Below are 18570 nucleotides of genomic sequence, written 5' to 3' on the forward strand. Positions count from 1 at the left end.
AGCCAAACATAGGGACAGGCAGGGACACCTGACCCTGTTTCTCCTTCTGTGAGGGACAGTAACTTATAGAGAGTGACCCCTCAGGGACATTCCCAGCTCAGAACACACAGCCCCTGTGGGAGGAGACAGGACCTGTGTGGCAGGATGGACCCTGGTGCTGCCAGCCACCCTACTCTGCACCTGGGCCTGGTGGGAGCCAGGCAGAGCCTCTGGACAGTGGGAGACATCTCAGCCCACCAGGGTAGTGTGGGGCACTTGGCAGCAGGAGACATACAAACTGGCACCAAACCCACTCCTGGGGGACATGGATTCTCAGTGGAGGAAGCCCAGACCACTTTAAAGATAGGGAATGACCAGGGCTCCCCCAGGAGCTCTGACCACAGTCACGGCTGCTGGCATGAAAGGGCTGGCCAATTGCCCCAGCATGGCTCCTGGCTCTATGGTCAAGCAGATGGCCAGACAGCTGACCCTGATACCCTGGGAGGGCCCTGGAGCCAAGCTGGAGGCCAAAACAGGATGGCAGATCATCTGAGAGGCTGCCTGGACTATTACCAAGAGGCCACTTAATTCTCAAAGAATTGGGGGACTCATGTTGATGAGACTCACCCATGCCTCACATCTGGCTGTCTCCTGTATGGAGGGGCTGTGGGCTGCCTCCTGGTGAGCTGTTTGGGTAGGGGGACTGGTCCTTGAGCAGACATGTGCCATATCCCCTCCCTGCCCTCTAAAGAGAGAGATGGCCCTCCCCTCACAAACTACATCTGCCTGTTTCTGTTGACCTCTCCCATCTGGATTTGCCTCCATCAAAAGGATTGGCCCAAGGGGGAGGGCAGCTGCCCACTGTAGAAGGTTGTGACTTATGACTCCAGGTCCCCAGCTCCTGCCTGGAGGAAATCAGGTAAAGAGGGTCCATGGAAAATTCTAGTTGCCAGCAGGGCCCTACCTGCAATGGGCTCCCCAACCCATGCAAAAGTCTCAGGGGAGTCCACTGCAGATGGGCAGTAAATGAGGGTACACTGGAAGGAAATAGGAGAAGCATCATTGCCCACTTGCTCACTATGACTGGGAGGGTCAGGCAGGGCAGATCTGGCTGCTGAGTAGGGTGCACAGGGGTGCATGGCACCGCTATGCCAAATCAGAGCTGGAAACCAGTGTACAGAGCAGCCTGCTGGGTTATCAACTCCCATCAACTGTCCACCCACAGATGAGGCTGGCACTGGGGTCACTTGTGAGTCCTGTCAACAAGAGCCAGGCTGCACCAAGGCCTGTAGGCAGAGTGATGGCAGTGGGTGACCACTACCTGAGCCTGCAGGGCTGGGCCTGAGGATGCCTTGTGGAAGAGCCCTACTACCCACCCTCGTCCAGGGCCTGTTTAGGCTTAGGAGTGAGCACAGGACTCTGGAGCCAGCCCAGAGCTGCTGGTGGGTGCTGTTGAGACCCTCCCCATTCACAGGCCCAGGTCTTCTCCCAGGGGGAGGGGGCCAACAACAGCCACGCCCCCATCTCACCCTGTAGAGTGCAAAACCTTGGTTCAGATGCCCTTGGTTTCACAGGTTTAAACAACTCCTCAGGCCTGACAGCCCTTCTTAGCAGAAGCCAAGTCCTCATGTCTGAAGTGTGAGGTCCAGCAATATCCCAAGAGGAAACCCCATGGCTCACCGTCCTGCTCCAGAGATGGGATGACCTAAGGGACATCCACAGATGCATGATGACTGGCCCAACCCACCACCTGTCTGGCAAAGGACATGCCCAAGGCCTCTAACTGGTTAGAGGAGGCCAACTAAGCCCAGAACGCCCACTCGTGGGCTGCAAACACTGAGGGGACGGTGTGGAGGGCATCTCATCCACATCACTGGCTTTGGGAGGACATAGTAAGTAGAATGTGCAGAAGCCCAGGAACGAGGCAGGCTGAGATACCTTAGCACCCACAGGACAAGAGGGTGAGCTCCTGGGAGGCAGTGGGGGAATCTGTCACGTGTCCAAGACTTTTACGGTTGAATGTTCTCAGAGTAAAAGACCAGCAAGAATGGGAAGAAGAAACACCCAGATCCACTGAGTCACTGTGGTAGGGACAGGGTCACATGCACTGGATTTGTCTCGTCCTGCTATCTGCCTCGCAGACATTTTTTTTTTTTTTTTCTAGCCAGGGACTGAACCCAGGGACGCTTGACCACATCCCCAGTCCTTTTTATATTTTATCTAGAGACAGAGTCACATTAAGTTGCTGAGGCTGGCTTTAAACTGAGGCTCCTGAGGCTGCTGGGATTATGGGCATGTACCACAGTGCCTATCTACAGACACCTTGAAGGAAGGTGACAGAGGCCGGATGAAGGGCTTTCCACTCTGGAAGTCACGCCTGGGTGGGGGCCTGGTGAGCAATGTTGCTAGACAGTACTTGGCCTTGCAGGGAGGAGGGTGGGCTAAAGATGTCTCCCTGCCCTGCCTGGGCTACTGCAGTGGACAAGGGGGACTTCACTGAGGAATAGGGACTTCACTGAGGAACAGGACAGAGGGGAGGGAAGGCTCTGAGCTGGTATAGCACTGCAGCCACCAGAGCTAGACAGGAGCCAGAGGAGGTACCAGGCTGTGCAGCTGCTCCAGAAGGGCAGGGGGAGGAGCAAGCCCAGCTGTGGGGGCTGGAGAGGAGGACCCCCCCAGGACACCCCAGGACGGGAGGTCTGTCTGACCCTGTGCACTAAATGGCCAATCAGTCCTTGGGCTGAGCTGTTGAGGGGGACGCCACCAGGCTGGAACAAGACCATGAGGGCCTGGAAGGACAAAAGAGAGGAGGTGTGGGCAAGGGTGCGGGTGGTAACAGGCCATGCAGAGGTGAGGAAGAACATTCTCCTTAGACCTGTGGCATCCTTAGAGGGGACTCCAGCAGTGAGCCAGGAAACTCCTACAAAAGGAGCTCCTGGTGGTGGTCAGGTTCCCAACGTCTGCAGGCAGCAGTGCCTACCATATCTGCCTGTGTCCCCTGAAGCCTTCTCTGCAGGACCGATGCACAGGCCAAGACTGAAGTGGGGGCACACCCTCTGCAATGTGTCCTTCAGGGGAGTTACAGCTGGGCAGCATCAGCACTCTGCCTGGCACTGTAGTCACAAGGAGAACATGAGGACACGTTTCCTGAGCTGGTCATTTATCCCATAGTTGCAGGAAGCACCTTACTGAGCTGGCACATGTGCTGCTGCCCTGACCAAAGTGTCCTTCCAGTCTCCCAGCCCACCTGCTCCCCTTGAGTGGGATCAAGTCCAGGCCAGCATCTGCCCAATGCCTAGACCACCACTCTGCACCACCTAGGCCCAGAGGTCATTAGTAAGGGGCACTTTGGGTTGGGGACTGAAGACAGCACCCTCCCTCCCAACCTCCACAAAGCCAGGAGGCCTGAGGGCATCCTTGTGTATGTGCATACACACCCTTGCACACAGCCCTGTGTGTCCACACTCACGCATACACCTCTGTGATCAGAATTTCTGAACCTCCAAAGCCCCCAGCCCTTCTCAGAACAATCAAGGGCAGGTACTGTCCAGAGGAAGCCACCAATGCCTTCTGTGATCTGAGCAGACTGGGTGCCCTGTGTTTATTCCATCAGCTGGGGTAGGATGGCTGTAACAACCCTCTCCAGCAGCTCCTGCTGGGCCGTCTGTCTCCCTGGATCATCTTTTCACCCTCAGGTGGCATTTCGGGCCAAGTGTATGCCTCCAAGTTCATATTCTAGAGTCTGTGAGGTTACTCCTACCTCAGAATTTATCCACAGTTGGAAAGACAACATTTAAAGAGGTGATTAAGTTAAAAGCAGGCCATTAGGATGGATCTTGATCCAATGGGACTGTCCTTCCAAGAAGAAATCAGTCTGGTGTACAGCCCAGTGGTGTGAGCTTAGGGGGAGCAAGGCCTGGTTCAATCCCCAGTACCATCAAAATGAAAAAGGAGAGGCCATCAGGACAGATTTGCAGAGGACCACGTGAGGACACAGGGAGGAGACACTGATGGACAGGGAGGAGAGAGGCCTTGGGAGAAGCCAGCCTGCAGCACCTGGACCCCAGACCCCAGAGGGTGAGAACACTGACTTCAGTGGAACAGGAGATGCCAGCCCAAGTGGACAGAGATGGCAGCTCGAGGCCAACACCTCGCCTCCTTTCAAAGCCCCACCCAAGGAGAAGCCTGGCAGGCCCAGGAAGAAACTCGTGGCTGGTCTACTGAGGATGTCTAGGCAGCTGGTACTCCCTGCCCAGCAGGAGGAAGTACCCACACAGCAGGTGTTGTGGTTGGGCTTCCTGAAGATGCCAGGGCCTGGCACACACACACACACACAGAGCAACACTGATCAGAAAGAAGACAGAGGGGGACGGGGATCCACCTCAGCACCAGCCTGCCCTAGGGGTGTCCTGGGAGGAATGGGAGGAGCCCTCACTGTGCAGCAAATTCACGTCTTCCAGCACAGGACACAGCTATGAGGCTGACCTCTCTCCATCGTGCTGCAAATGGTAGGTGCGGGGCCACTGGGCCTCAGGCTGCTGCCCAATCTCCTGTTACCAGTGCCATCTGCCCAGGCCCTTCTCAGCCAGTGGCCTGACCTGCCCTGTCTACAGAGTCTGGCCAAGTTCAGTGATACAGAGTAGACCCCAGGGGTCAGGAGAACAGCAGTCGGCTTAGGCCTGTGCCAGACCCCAGACCCTAGGGCCAAACTGTGGACACAGGGGAGTGTGGGTTTAGAAGGGGAAAAAGCCCCCCAGTGGGACCACCCCTTCCCACCACTGCCTTGGAGCACAATCCACCCTGACAGCCCACCACAGAGGGACCAACAGGGGAGAAGGGAGTGAGGTGGTCCTAGCAAGCATTCCTCCTCCAAGCAGGAACAGAAGACCACAGAGAGGTGTCCCACCTCCTCTACTGACTGCTGCCATGCCCTGAACCTGGGAGTCCCACCACTGGCTGACCCCTGGTCCCAGCTGGAGGGAAACACCTTAGCAAGGGCCCAGCCAGGACCTCAGCATTCAAGGCAGGGTGATGGCCTGGCCTCTGCTCACGGCCCTGGGTAACACATGCTTGCCCTCACAGAGCAGGCCTGGGAACCCTGCAGAGAGTCCCAGCCAGCAGTGACACCACACCTGTCTCCAGACACCAACCATCCTCAGGGAAGGAGCTACTAGGAAGTGGGTGGCTTAAATGAGCTCCGCACAGCCAAACTGTTTCCAGAACAAACACAAAGACTCACAGGAGCACTCAAACACCAGCTCCCAGAGGCAACATCTGCGACATCTGGTACCCAGTCCAACTCTGGGTCCACAGGGCTGCACCCCAGGCCCCTGACCAAGGAGACGGTCACGTGCAGGCTGATCAGAGCCAACCCAACATCAGGATCAGCAGAGGAGGACACCGGCTGTCATCACAACGGAATCCCACACAAGCACACGTTTAGCAGAGGCCCAGAGGATGTAAAATGAGACCCAAACCCTGACACATGGGAACTACAGCCTGTGAGATGAAAGAAAGCACTGAAGGCAACTAATGGCAGGGTGGGCCTGGCAAAAGAAGCCACCAGCAGTCTGTGCCACCAGTGCAGACACAGCAAGGAGGAGCAACCGAAACGAAATAAGAACCCTAGAAGTGGAACCAGGCCCAGCAGCTGCGGCTGGGCTAGACCGCCCTGACACAAGCACTCGCTGGCGGTGCCTGAGGTCAGGAGCCAAAGGGAGGTCCAGAGAGCTGAAGGAACCACGAGACCTTCCACATGTGACAAGCAGCATGTGTGCACGGACCCCAGGGAGCACAGTGGAGATGAAGTACAAGGAGCACCTGGACACGAAGGACCATGTGGCTCAAAACCCAGTGGCAAAAAAAGAAAATAAGTTCTAAATAAAATTATATGATTAAAAACAAAACAACAACAACAACAACAAAAACCCAGTGGCAGGTGCTGAACCTGATGGCAGTAAGGGGCCACAAGCACAGGGAGGCGCAGAGGAGACAGGGGCAATGGATTCCAGGATGGACAGAACTGGGCTCCACACCAGCAGAACCACACAACAGCAGACACTGGAGACCCTCAGAGAAGGAAGTGACAGAAAAGGAGCAGGTCTTCCTCGTCCACGTGGCGCAGGCCAGCTGACAGCCCTTCACACATAAACTAGCAGCCTTGGCCTACACTCCCACTCCTGAGGTCAGGAGAGGTCAACACACTCAGGGACAGCAGTGTGGCTGCATCCCCAGGCTACTGCATCAAGGTGGTAGCCACCCCTGGCAGGAGCTGAAGTGCAGGGATGCCCACATCATCAGCCCCAGAGCCCATGAGCCCAAGGGGCCAGAGTCCCCACCCTCTCCAACCCCACACCACTGGTGATTGGTGACATCCTGGATGTGATGAGGAGGGTCCTGAGCTTACCTGGCCCCAATGACAGGCTCACGGGCATCCTTGGAGGCTGCATAGTCCATGCCATAGAAGTTAAGCCCCAGGAGAATCTTGCTCCGCCACTTGGACTTGGGGTCCAGAGCCTGGACACAGGCTCGAACCCAGGACAGCGGGGCGTTAGGGCCAGGCCTGCAGGGTGACAGGGAGAGTTCCAGTGCAGGCAGGAAGCCTTGAACCTGACCCAGGGCTGTCCACTTGGAGTGCATCCTCCCTTTACTGTGGCCCATGCCCCTCAAGAGTTGGGAAGAAGCTGGGTGTAGTGGCACACACCTATGATCCCAGCAACCAGGAGGCTGAGGCAGGAGGATCACAAGCACAAAGCCAGCCTGGGCAATTTAGCGAAAATCTGTCTCAAGATGAAAAATAAGAAAAGGGCTGGTAGCTCAGTGGTAGAGCACCCCTGGGTGCAATCCCTAGTACCAAACAAACAAAAACCAGAAAGAACCAGGAATGACGGACGCTGCTGTAGAGGACCATGGCAAAATGGCTCTGGACCCCTCCACTAGAACCCATGGGTGTCCTACCCAAGGCAGCCTCCCAGTGCCCAGCTTGGCAGGCAGCAGTCCTAGACCAAGGCAGGGAGGGCTCAGCAGATACACAGCCTCTCAGGTGTCACTCCTGCTACTTCACATGGTCTTCCAAGAGCCAGGTGGCTCAGGCACAGGTCTGAGGACAGAGGCAAGAGCAAGGCCATGCCTATTCCACCCCAGACAGAGCCCCCCACAGGTCACCTCTCCTGGGTATGGACATGCTAAGCAGCAGGTCCCATAGCAGGAGGGTGCCTGCCTGGGAGGCCAGGAGTGGGCCTGCAGCTTCAGAGACCTGGTTGTGCCCGCAGCACCACAAGGCCACACTTACTGCTGCGACGTGGAGTAGTCGTAGGTCATGAGGCTGAAGCCATCCAACACCGGGGCCAGCTGCTCAAACTCCTTGTGGGTGAACATGCCCAGCTGGTCGGTCCTGGAATGAGAGAGCATGCTACCTTGGCCACCACACAGAGCCCATCAGCCAGCCTGTCCTTAGCTGCTTTCTGGGCCCAGCCAGAGTCAGAGCAAGTTGGATATAGGGGCTCCCCATACCCCTCCATCCCTGCCATATGGGGGTCAGTTTCCTTTGAAGACAGGGATGGCCTGCTGCATGGCCAGGGTCATACTTCAGAGACAGCAGAAATGTCCAGCTCTCCTTGCCCCTGGAGGGCTCAGAGGAAGAGGGGCAGGGGCTGGGCAGTTCCAGATGCTGAGTTCCAGGACAATTCCACTGGTGGGCATGGCTGGGCTAGGCCAGCCTCACAGAGGCCTCTGCTGCCCATAGGGACCAACCAGCGAGGGATGCTCACCCTTACAGGTTCCTGTAACCACAGTGTGCTATGCATTTCAGCTGCTGGCTCCTTCTGACCCTGCTCCCAATCCCAAGGGTCCATCTGCCTCTAAACTCAGCCACACCCCAGGCTCTCTGCTCCTCCTAGCAACGTGAGTAAACAAGACACTGCCTCTTCTCTGAAGAATGCTGGGCTGCTCAATGTTCCTGCATAAGCCCAAATCCAGCTGGCCAGTGCCCAGGTATCCCCAGCTCAGAGGTGGTCTCATGGTGGGGACCTTAAACATGGTCACCCGAGTGCCAGGGTGGACCCAGAGGGCGGCCTGCTCACAGGCCCAGTGCAGCCCCAGCAGAAAGGACAGCAGCTCAAACATTCCCTAGAGCCCTCCAGAGAACAGGCTCTGAGGATGCACAGAAATAGCCTTTGGCTCCAGGAAAAGCTTTCCCCCTGTGAAGGCTCCTACCCAGGAGGGACGCTCACTTAGGAACCCAAGAGCATCCACCCTTCCTAACCCTGCTTGTGAAGAAAGGCATGTTCCCCTGTCCCATCTCATGTCACAGAAGCATCTGAGGCATTTTGTCTCTGACTCCTGCCCTGCTCAGCTGGGCAGGGCCAGACAGGGAGGGAGAAGCCTGGCTGACAGCCAGAGCCCAGGCCAGCTGCACTGAACAGGGACACAGGGAGGGAGGCCCAGCTGCCTCCCAGGGCCCTGCTTGCCTCACACAGGGCACTTTTGTTCACCTGCTCGGCACATAGGGCATATTTTTACTGGCTGGTTATTCCTTGGAAGTGACACTCTAATAAGAGCCGAGGAGTGGGGGACAGTATCTTGGGAGATCCCTTCTGCCCTTCACATTGCTTCTGAGAAGCCCAGAGCTCAGGAGGATGGACAGAGGAAGGGCAGCAGTGGCTATGTCCCTGCTCTGGGATACCTCCTGCCTTACCAGGGATATTGTGACTCATGAGATGGACATGCAGACCTCAGCAAGGGACAATGGATGAGGGATGACCCAGATACCACCAAGGACATGATGGAGCTGAGAACAATGGATGTGGAGTAGGAACAGCAGGAATCCTGGGACAGAGACCTCACAGAGGGACAGACTGAGCTAAGCACTACTGCAGAGGGCTGGGACCATCCAAGACAGGGCAACAGGAGCACCGCCCACCCCCAGCTCTGCACCAAGCCATCTGGAGCTGCCCAGCTGCCAAGGCCCTCACTGGACCTCAGCAGGGAAACAGGAGGCACAAACGCCTGGCTTGCAGGAGAGGGCAAGGCCCTGTGGGAATATGTCCAGCCTAGCTCAGGAGGGGGTGCCTGAGCAGGTGGCCAGATGGGCCCAAATGCTGTGTGGACAAGGCACAAGTGGCCCAGGTGCCGGTGGAGGCGCCTCTGCCTCCTGAGGGCGGGTATCAGACCACCCATCCATCCATTCTGCCCTTCTGGCCCTCTCTCATCTCTGGACAGCAGCACCTCCCTCAGGCACTGGCTCCTTCCTGACCTACTTCACTTCACCACAACCAGTGTCTTCTGGGGCCGCCTCTCCTGCCTGGCCCAGTGACAACCCAGTGGTGCCAAGCCATAGCCTACAGCCACTCCACACTGAGGCATGTGAACTGGGGAGAGGACGGGAAGAGCGAATGCTGACACCCAAGGCTGACGGTGCAGTCCCATGGCAGCCAGCACACTGCAGGGGAGGGAAGGACAGAGCCTCGGCTTCTCTTTGAAACTTCCTTACTTTTGGAAAAAGACAGATCTTAAGCCAGCATGCTAATGCCACGTGTTAGTGCTGGGGTGGACCGAGATGGGGTGTTTCGTACAGGGTTTTTGTTCTTATCTGTCCTTTTCTTTGACAGAAAGAGAGGCATCCTCAAACTGAGGGATCCTGGGAGCCTGCAGGCCCTCAGTGAGTGCCCACGGCCAACACACCTGTGGCCTGGCTGGTTGCTTGGAGCCTAGTCCCTGAATCCTGCCCAAGCCCTTGGGGCATCAGGGGTGGAGCTATCCACGAGACTGCAGGCAGCTAGAGGCTAAGTGAGGTGCAGTGAGAGCCCTGTGGGCAGGCAGGAGCTACCAGGCACTGCAAGGCTCTGGGCAGAGAAGCTACACCCTACAAAACCCCACACAGGGTTCTGCAACAGCCCCTGCAATGCTAGGAGAGAACATAGGGGTCTCTGCAGCTGTACAGCAGTGTTACCCATGCCCTGAGCGTCCACAATGGAGACAAGCAGGCCCCTTCGGATGGGAGAATGAAGCTGCTGTGATGTTTATGCCTAACCAAGGGATGTGGCACAAATTCTGCCTGGAGGGTCCCAGATGAATCCCTGCCCTGGTATGGTCAGGCTGAAGGCAGCCTGCACCCCTAGGCTAGAAGCCCACAGGGCTGCAGAGGAGAACGGCTAGTGCAGCTAGGCCAGGTACTGCTGCCCTCTAGGCAAACTCTGGCCCTGCCCCTTGTCTGGCCTCCAGAAGACCCTGGTGGGGCCCAAGCATCAAGCAAGCTTTCTGGGTTGGGGGCCTGCACCCTGATCCCACTCACATACCCACCTGCAGTAGCAGGCCAGGCTTGCCCTGAAAGGTCTGGAGCATCTGCTCCTGCCTGGGGCCAGGACAATTCCACTGGTGGGCATGGGTGGGCCAGGCCAGCCTCACAGAGGCCTCTGCTGCCCATAGGGACCAACCAGCGAGGGATGTGAAGTAGCAGGAGTGACACCTGAGAGGCTGTGTATCTGCTGAGCCCTCCCTGCCTTGGTCTAGGACTGCTGCCTGCCAAGCTGGGCACTGGGAGGCTGCCTTGGGTAGGACACCCAGGGGTTCTAGTTTCCAGCATCTTGTGTCTACTGCCAGCTGAACTTCCAGCTTACACTTTCCAGGGCAAGGCTGCCACAGCAGCTGCCCTCAACTAGGTCACCAGAACATGGCTTGGGGTGGGGAGACTTAGAAGCTAAGGTCGAAAGTGTGAGGAGCCCTGAAGCCCTGAGAATGGAGAGCCAGTCAAGAGGCCCTGCCCCAGGGGGAAGCAAGTCCAGCTGGGAGTGGGCGGGATGGGGGGAGTATGTGTGACCCTGTGGAAGCTGCCTTTCCTCAGACATGTCAAACCAGGACCAGAGATGGAAGGGTCTTCAAGTAGGAAAAGCTGTCCCTGTCTTGTGGCCTAAGGTGGCCACTGTGGTCTGCCCTCTGGGCAGCATGTTGCCCCCACCCTCAGGTAGCTACGCCTTCTGCTGAGTCCAGCTCTGCTCCTAGAAGCAGCAGCTCACAGCCAAGGCTGTAGGGGAGGGATACAGCTGGCAGAAGCCAGGACCCTCCCTCTAGGGGCTGATGCACAAGCAGAGCAGCTCTGGAGCCCACTTCTCACTGCTACCACTACCAACCGGCCTCAGGGACATGAGGCCATGGGCACTAGCCTCAGGGACTAAGAAGACCTTCTGTCTGCCAGGTGTGGTGGGTGTAGGCCTGGAGCTGTGTGGGGCAGGGCCTGTAGAGAACTGGGGCAGCCATTGCTAGATCCCTCCTGGCCAGAAGGACTCCCCTTCCACACATGGAGGCCTTTCTTTAATGTGAGCTGACAGAATCGCCACTGGCCAGGCTTTTGTGTCCCCACATCCTCATGTAAAACCCTGACCCTCAACAGGACAGCATTTGGAGATGGGGCCTCAGGGTGGCAATGATGGCGGCACTATGAAGGTGCCATGCACACTCAGGGAGAGGCCCTCCCAGCGCACAGCCCTGCTGGCACCCTGATCTGACTTCCAGCTTGTGGAACTGAGACAGTGAACGTCTGGTCGAATGGGCCCCTGTCTGGTGCTTTGCTGTGGCAGCCAAGTGGAGACAATGTCGGGTGACTGTCAGAGGGCTTTGGCTGCACAGGTCCCTGGGAACCTGCCACAGCCCTACTTGCCAGGTCTCCTTTCTGAGAAGAGTGTCACAGCCACAAAGGCTCTGTGCATCTGTGCATGTGCTGCAGTGGGGCCACCAGACAGCGAGTGGCTGAGGACCACCTCCATGTGTGCCAGACTCTGCTGGGCCCCACCTTGGGGGTATGAACCCTAGAGCCTGCCTGGCCTGTGCCACATGCCCCAGATACATGGTGCCTTGCTAGGTGTGAGCAGTAGTCTCCCCAGGGCTTCATGAAAAGTAAGCACCTCCACCTGCCCATGGGCTCCTCGCATGTGCCCGTGCAGACCCTGCAGTCTGTGGGTCCTCCTTACTGTCTCACCACTGTTGGAGCATCTATTACCACCTCTTATGCAGGTGTTACTCTGTTGCTGATAAGGGTTACAGGCTTCAGCTGCCTGTGGAATCTGAGGTGACAACGCTGGCCACAGCTGCTCTACCCTCCGGCACAGCAGGTCCTGCTTTCTTGCTTGGGTCCTCACTTAGCCAGCCCAATTCCTGGCATGACTCTATCTGGTGCCCACCAGCCCTCACAGAGGCCTCAATACATGTCAAAACCCACTGCTTGCCCTGCCTCCTAGGCTGCAGGAAACCAGGGGCTTTTGCACAGGGCAGCTTAGGGGTCCAGCAACAGCAACCCCAGGTGAAGGACCTCACCCACCCATCACCCTCCCTCCACCACTGGACCAACACTGAACCCTGGTCCGGGGTTGGAGACAAGGCAGGATGCAGGATCCAGCCGGGAGCATCCTCCACTTCAGGGGGGTCATAGCCTACAGCACACCTTCCTGAATGGGCACACCAACAATGTGGGGAAGGAAACCAACCTCTGGTCTGTGACCAGCACCCTGAGCTGAGGGGTCACAATAGCTAACAAAACCCTAAAACATGTAGAACTAGCTGGAGACTAACTCAGACCCTGTGGGGGATGGTATCCTCCTGTCCCTGCAGATGGGGGGATATGGTTAAACCAGGTCATCTGTGGAGGCTAACCACATTGCCTTGGTGGCAGGGCTCAAGGTCAGCACAGCACCTTTGCCAGCAGCTGCCCAGGTCCAGGAATAGACCCTGGAGGTCTGCAGTGCTGTGGCAGCCCCAGTAGCCCCAGACTCTCCTCAGCAGCTCTGAGTCCAGCCTGCCTTCTCTGTATTTGGTGAAAGGGAGCCGCCTCTCCCCACAGCTGCATCAGACTTCCCTCCTAGAGCTGTGTCCCGCCCAGCATAGCCTGTGAAGGACCTGAGGAGCTGATGTCCAACTGCAGAAAGACGCAAGGCAAAAGCATTGACTGCAGTGACAGCTCTTCAGCAAGGGTGAGGGGAGGACAAACGGGGGCAATAAATAAACTCCCCCAGTGATTGTGACAGCCAGCTTTATAAGGAAAGCCTCATAACCCCACGTGCACCCGGGCAAGTTCCATACCAGCAGCTCCCAGGCCTCTGCTGGGCTTGGGGTCCCGCTTTTCCTGAGCCACCTACCCACAGCCACTGCCCGTGGTTCTCTCTCCCTCTGGGTACAGGTCCCCTCCCCATGCAGCCATATGAAGGAGCTGTGTGCCTTGGTCACTGAGAGTGAGGGACAGCAGGCCTCAGCTCCCATTCTACACTCCCTGCCCAAGGCTGGGAACTTGGGTGACGATGCTGGGGCAGAGAAGGTGCCCCTGGGAAGCCATTTCCACTCTGACTTTAGAGGGCAGTGTCCCACCAAAGGTTGCTCTTATGTCCTCTCATGGGTGACCCTCTAGCCACCAAGGACAACCTGGTCTCCACCTGGCTGTGGCACCCCAGCCACACCCAGTCACCCATCACCAGGGGACTCTGAGCAACCCCCTGGGAGTGTCTGCAGCCCCCAGTCTCCTCTTCTACCCCTAGGCCTGCAAGATGGGTCCTCACAGCCTCATCCTTGCCACCCCTAGGGAAACCCTGAAATCGTGGGTCACACATTCGAGGTGCGTCTCTTCAAAGACATAGACTTAGCACAGGAAGTGACACAGATCAAGCTGCAGACAAGAGCAAGATCCCAAGCCCCAGACATGGGCCCCTCACTGGCATGGGTGGCGTCGCTGGGCTGTAATACAGGCCCAGCCTAGGAACCGTTGAGGCAAAGCCCGTCACCTTACTGCCCATGGTCTCACGGATTAGCTCAACGGGCACAGTGAGGTGGAAGACAGAGTCGAGGTCTCAGGGTGCCATAGGCACCAGATAGGAAGGGCTCAGGGTTCAGTCTGGGGCAGGACCCTCCACTATTCAGCAATAAGCATCGGGAGCTGCATCCGCACTGAGTAAAAAGCCAAGACCAAAAGAACACAAGAGCCCCACTACACCCATGTGTGCCAGATGCACGGATGCACCACCTGCAAACACGGGCAGAGACACAGGCAACCCTCAGGCCCTCCACTTCCCATGACTACCCTCCTAGGGCAGCTGGCCTACTGGGCCCTGAGTAAGATTCTAGGACACAGGCCTGAGACCAGTCTACAAAGCTTGAAGCTGCACCCAACTCAGACTGAGGGCCAGAAAGTTTGGGAAAAAAAGTCAGGAAGGAGGCTGACACCCAGGCCAAGCAAAGGGCCCTCAGCTGGGCAGGAAACCTCCCCCAGCACTTGCAGTGGTGATGGCATCTGTCCTGGCTGTGGAGCACACTGAAGGCTCTGTGAGCGCCAAGTCAGCTCTTCTGTGTGACTCTACAGCCTGCCAGCATCACCTCAGGCCCTCGAGGCACGTTCAAGCACATCCCACTGAAGAGAGGCTGCCACCCTAGAGAGTGGAAGGCTGCAGAGATGTGAGATGGCGGCAGCTTCTTCCCAAAGTAGCAGCTGCGAGCCAGCATTCGTCTGAGGGCCACGTGCACAGGGCTGCCCCCTGGAAAATCCCCAGGGCCCTGGGCAGACCCCCAGGACTCCCACCCAATGGCTCTGAGGCACCCTTCGCTCCCCACTCTTGCTGCCTACTCAGCCCCCAGTTCTGTTCTCCCATTGTGATTCAGCCTTCTCTGTGTCCCATGAGCTCACTTTCCACGCTAAACACCACATTTCTATGTGAAATGCTTCTGGCAGAGTGGACATGAGATTCCAACTTCCCTGGCTCTTGTAGTACTGTCTGGGTCACTCCTTACTACTCCCTGCCTCATACGGCTTGGGAGAGGGCCAGCCCCAGACAGTGGCATCTTGGTGTAGATACGACTGCACAGCCCTGTCCACTTGGCCTAACTTCTCATGGAACACAGCTCACACAGATTCACCTAAAGCACCAAGCACCTGGGACTCAGGGCCTCTTTGAGAATGAAGGAAAAATAAGTTTAAAAAACATTAGTTCTCAGCCGAGCATGGTGGTACACACTTGTAATACCAGGGACTCAGGAAGCTGGGGCAGGAGGATCACAAGTTTAAGGTCAGCCTCAGCAACTTGGTGAGACTGTCTCAAAGTGAAAAACAAAGCTTGGGGGCTTGGATTGTGGCTCAGTGGTATAGCGCTTGCCTAGCATGCATGGGTTCAATCCTCGGCACCACATAAAAATAAATTTTAAAAAAGATATCGTGTCCACCTACAACTAAAAAAGAATAACAACAAACAAACAAAACCTGGAGATGCAGATCAGTCTCAGTGGTAGAGCACCCCTAGGTTCCATCTCCAGTACCCCGCAAAAGGGCCAAGGGCATACTCAGAGATACAGCACTTGTCTAAGCTGAGAAGAGTCCTCCCCTCCCCTCCCTGCCCAGGACCCACACGAAGGGGCAGGCATAGCTCCTGTTGACCAGAGGCCTGGGCCCTTGACTGATGCCCATGTTTGCTCCCCCAACCCCTCAGGAGAACTGCACTTACCCAGGGGTGACGGCAGGTGGAATGACCAAGATGGTCAGCAGCCGGGCCTGATGCAGTGCCTCAGCCAGGTGGGTAAGCATGTGGATGAGGCCCCTGCAAGAACAAGAGGCAGCTGGCTCCAAGCACTGCAGGCTCCCAGTGGTCCCAGCCTGAGACCCTCCATTGGGCCTTCTCACCCCACCCTGGGTACAGCACATACAGAAAATGGCACATGTGGATCTGTGGAGAGGGCTAGGGAAGAAGGGGCCTCACACCCCAACCTGTCCTTATCCATTATCCAAAAGACCCCTGTCCTTCCTCATACCCAGGGGCCCCTCCAGCTGGAGTCTCAAGAGCACCCCAATGGGTGCTCAGAAGAGAGGGGCCCAGATGAAACAGAGCTCACAGGTCTATATCATGCTCCAGAGCCCGAGTGCACCAACACACTGAGTGGCACTATAAGCCTCAGGCTGTGAAACACTACAGGACAGTCTGAGGGCCACACAAATGGGGGCTTCAAAATGGGGCAGGTCATCAGGCATGCTGGGGCCACCAGATGAGGGGACCAGAGGGGCAAGTGGGGTGGTGTGCCCCGGGACAACTATTGACCTCTCTCCCCATACAAGCTGAGAGGACCTACCCTGTAACTCTCGACCCACATGGGCAGTGGGTGGACAGCCCACAGGGCACCTAACACTAGCTGGGGTGGAGTCTCTGCTCATAGGAGCTGGCCTAATGCTGCTGTTCCAATATTGATGTGTCTACTCTGGGCCCACTCTCCCTGGACACAAGGCCCTCACTCTTCTACTCCAGGCCCTTCAGGAGCAGCCCTGTATGGACAGTAGACTGCAAGTCCCACCTTGATGGGCACCAAGCATGAGGCCATGGCTCCCACTGGCCATGGGAATGGAAGTCTGTCTCTGAAGAGTGTGGAAGGCCGGGTCCTCTCAGCAACTGGCTGTGGGATGGTGGTGGCTTCTCAGTCTCCCTGATGTTGCCCCATCGAGGCTGTCACCTTTCAAACTGAGTGCCAGTGATGCCAGTGTGAGAACTCTGTGGTCACAAGGAAGCTAAGGCCAGACAGCCTTCCTCTCTTGGCCCAGTGCTAGCTTTGCATGTGGCAACCCAAGTAGAGACCAGGGAGGGACAAAGTCTTGGGACAACCTGTCCTCCCACTTTTGCATCCAGAACTAGTCTAGTGCACCAATGGCTATTACCCACTTATCACTTAAAGGTCATGGGCCAGGAGGACACTGCTCAGGCCCCTGAAACACCAGAGGCCTGGGACTTCAGGAAACCAACCCGACTTGGAGAGGGCCTCCTACTAGCCCCAAAGGCTATGGGTTCTGATCCCCATGACATACAAGACTTGAGGGCCAAAGAGGTGGCCAAGGCCGCTCTGTAAGGGGCCCAAGGAGTCTGGACATGCATCCACAAGGGCGTAGCCTGAAGCTGACTTTGTGGGACAGGTGTAAGCTCATCCCTATCTGCCAGCAACGGCGGCTCCCAGGGTCCCACACTGCAGCCACCCTGGGTGGGACTGGCAGCAGCAACTCTCTGCTGAGAGCTTTACCAACAGACCCTGCAGGCTAGATAGCCTCTGAGCCTGTGCTAGCAACAGCACACAAGAGAACCCACTGAGCCCAGACTCGGGTCTGGCATGTGGGAGACAGCTCCAAGTGGGGGCCAGCAGGGCAAACAGGTACCTGTCTGGCAGTCTCATCTCCACCTTACCAAGGAACTGGCCTCTCCCAGGGGCAGGCTGTAGCATTAGCTTCAGGGCTGACATCCCCAGATCTGCTACCTCCAAAGTTCACCATAACACCCATCACCCTCAGTGACTTGTGTACACTTGCCACAAAGCCTTCCAGACCTTGGGGAGGGACTACCACAGGCCCATTGAGTCTGCTGGGATGTGACCAGGAGCGCAATACTATGAACCAAGTTGAGACTTCTGGCCAGGGCAGACTAAGGTCACACGCTGCAGTAGTTCAAACTGCTTCAGGTTTCATGGGGAGAAAGGCCTGGGAACCCTGGTAGAGCTGCCCGCTCAGCTCTTCCTGCCATGCCTAGCAGTCTCTGCCCAGGGACAGCCACTCCAGCCAGATGGTGCTCTGAAGAGGAGTTCTCATAGCTGTTTCAGATGGCTCCCAGATAACCTTTCTGGCCCCTGGGAGAGCTGCTATCAAGAGGCTGGCTCCCCAAGCCCATGTGTTACAGACACTAGACCCCACCAGCATACCAGCCCATACCACGGGCCTGCATACTGGGCCAAAAGCAAGTGCCACATGCCTGCCCAAGTCTGCCAACCATGGTATTGCCAGGTTAATCACAGTCTTGCCAAGCCAACCTGACACATTGAATTCAGACTAGATGCTGGGGCGGGGGTGGTGGAAGGAGACCCATGTAAATATTCCTGTCTCAGCTCAGTCAGGTTTGTCCTGGAGGCAGCTCAATGCCCAATATGGTTGGACCAACTGGTCTTTGCTGCTCAGGAGCCTGATCACTGCCCACACCATGGCCCTGACATCCCCTGAGGACAGCTGCCCTCCACTCCCTGGGTACAAGGGCAGGCTATTCCTACCTCTGCCTCCCCTGTTGCAGTCTCTCACTTGGCTGGGCTCTGCAATTCTCCCCACAGCCCTCCTGCTCCAGTATTAATGAGCCCCAGGAACACTATGAGGCCACGTCTTACTGCCTACTTAATGCACTGAAACAGAAACAAAGTAAGGCAAACCTCAACAGATCTATGAGGGTACCATGTGGCTCCCTCCCCGTGGCAATTTGAAGAGCCCAGAGGACACCAGGGCCATCACACCTCAAAGTCCCACATGTGCTTGGCTAGTCTCTTTTCACATCCCAGGAAGTTCCTTCCTGCTCACTGAGGAAGCCTCTGCTTGTGTCTAGTGAGACCTGTCACACTGTCCTGGCCACTCTACTCACAGAGTCCCTGTGAGTGAAGGTCCTCTGTGCCCTTTACCACTCATGAGGGGCCTCCAGGCTGGCACTGCAATGTGGTCAGGATAGGTCTCCTGTCCTGGGGCCATTTCTGGCTTCTCCACCTCTCACAGGGCCTCCTCTCCACCTCAGACATAGGAACACAGGAGGAAGGCCCTCCCAAAAGCTCCTCCTCTCCCTCGGTCCT

At 56.9% G+C, this 18570-nt stretch overlaps 1 protein-coding gene across 8 annotated transcripts in view; it reads right to left on the bottom strand.

Annotated features, from left to right (window-relative positions):
* Positions 1-18570, bottom strand: part of Chid1 (chitinase domain containing 1) — a 34497-nt gene that overhangs the window by 4627 nt on the left and 11300 nt on the right. For 7 of the 8 annotated variants that reach the window (XR_009226818.1, XM_058579326.1, XM_058579325.1 and 4 more), the window contains 3 exons: positions 15447-15539; positions 7271-7372; positions 6386-6541 (listed from right to left, as the gene is read on the bottom strand). Coding sequence is in view for 7 of the 8 variants with exons in the window: in XM_058579326.1 (XP_058435309.1) it covers positions 6386-6541; positions 7271-7372; positions 15447-15539 (351 nt within the window). In the remaining variant the exon portion in view is untranslated. The remainder of the gene's footprint in view (positions 1-6385; positions 6542-7270; positions 7373-15446; positions 15540-18570) is intronic. The other variant, XM_058579330.1, reaches the window with a different exon arrangement.

This window comes from Marmota monax, unplaced genomic scaffold (assembly GCF_021218885.2).
Source record: "Marmota monax isolate L192 unplaced genomic scaffold, Marmota_monax_Labrador192_F-V1.1 WCK01_AAM20220418_F8-fsc00038, whole genome shotgun sequence".
NCBI lineage: Eukaryota > Metazoa > Chordata > Mammalia > Rodentia > Sciuridae > Marmota > Marmota monax.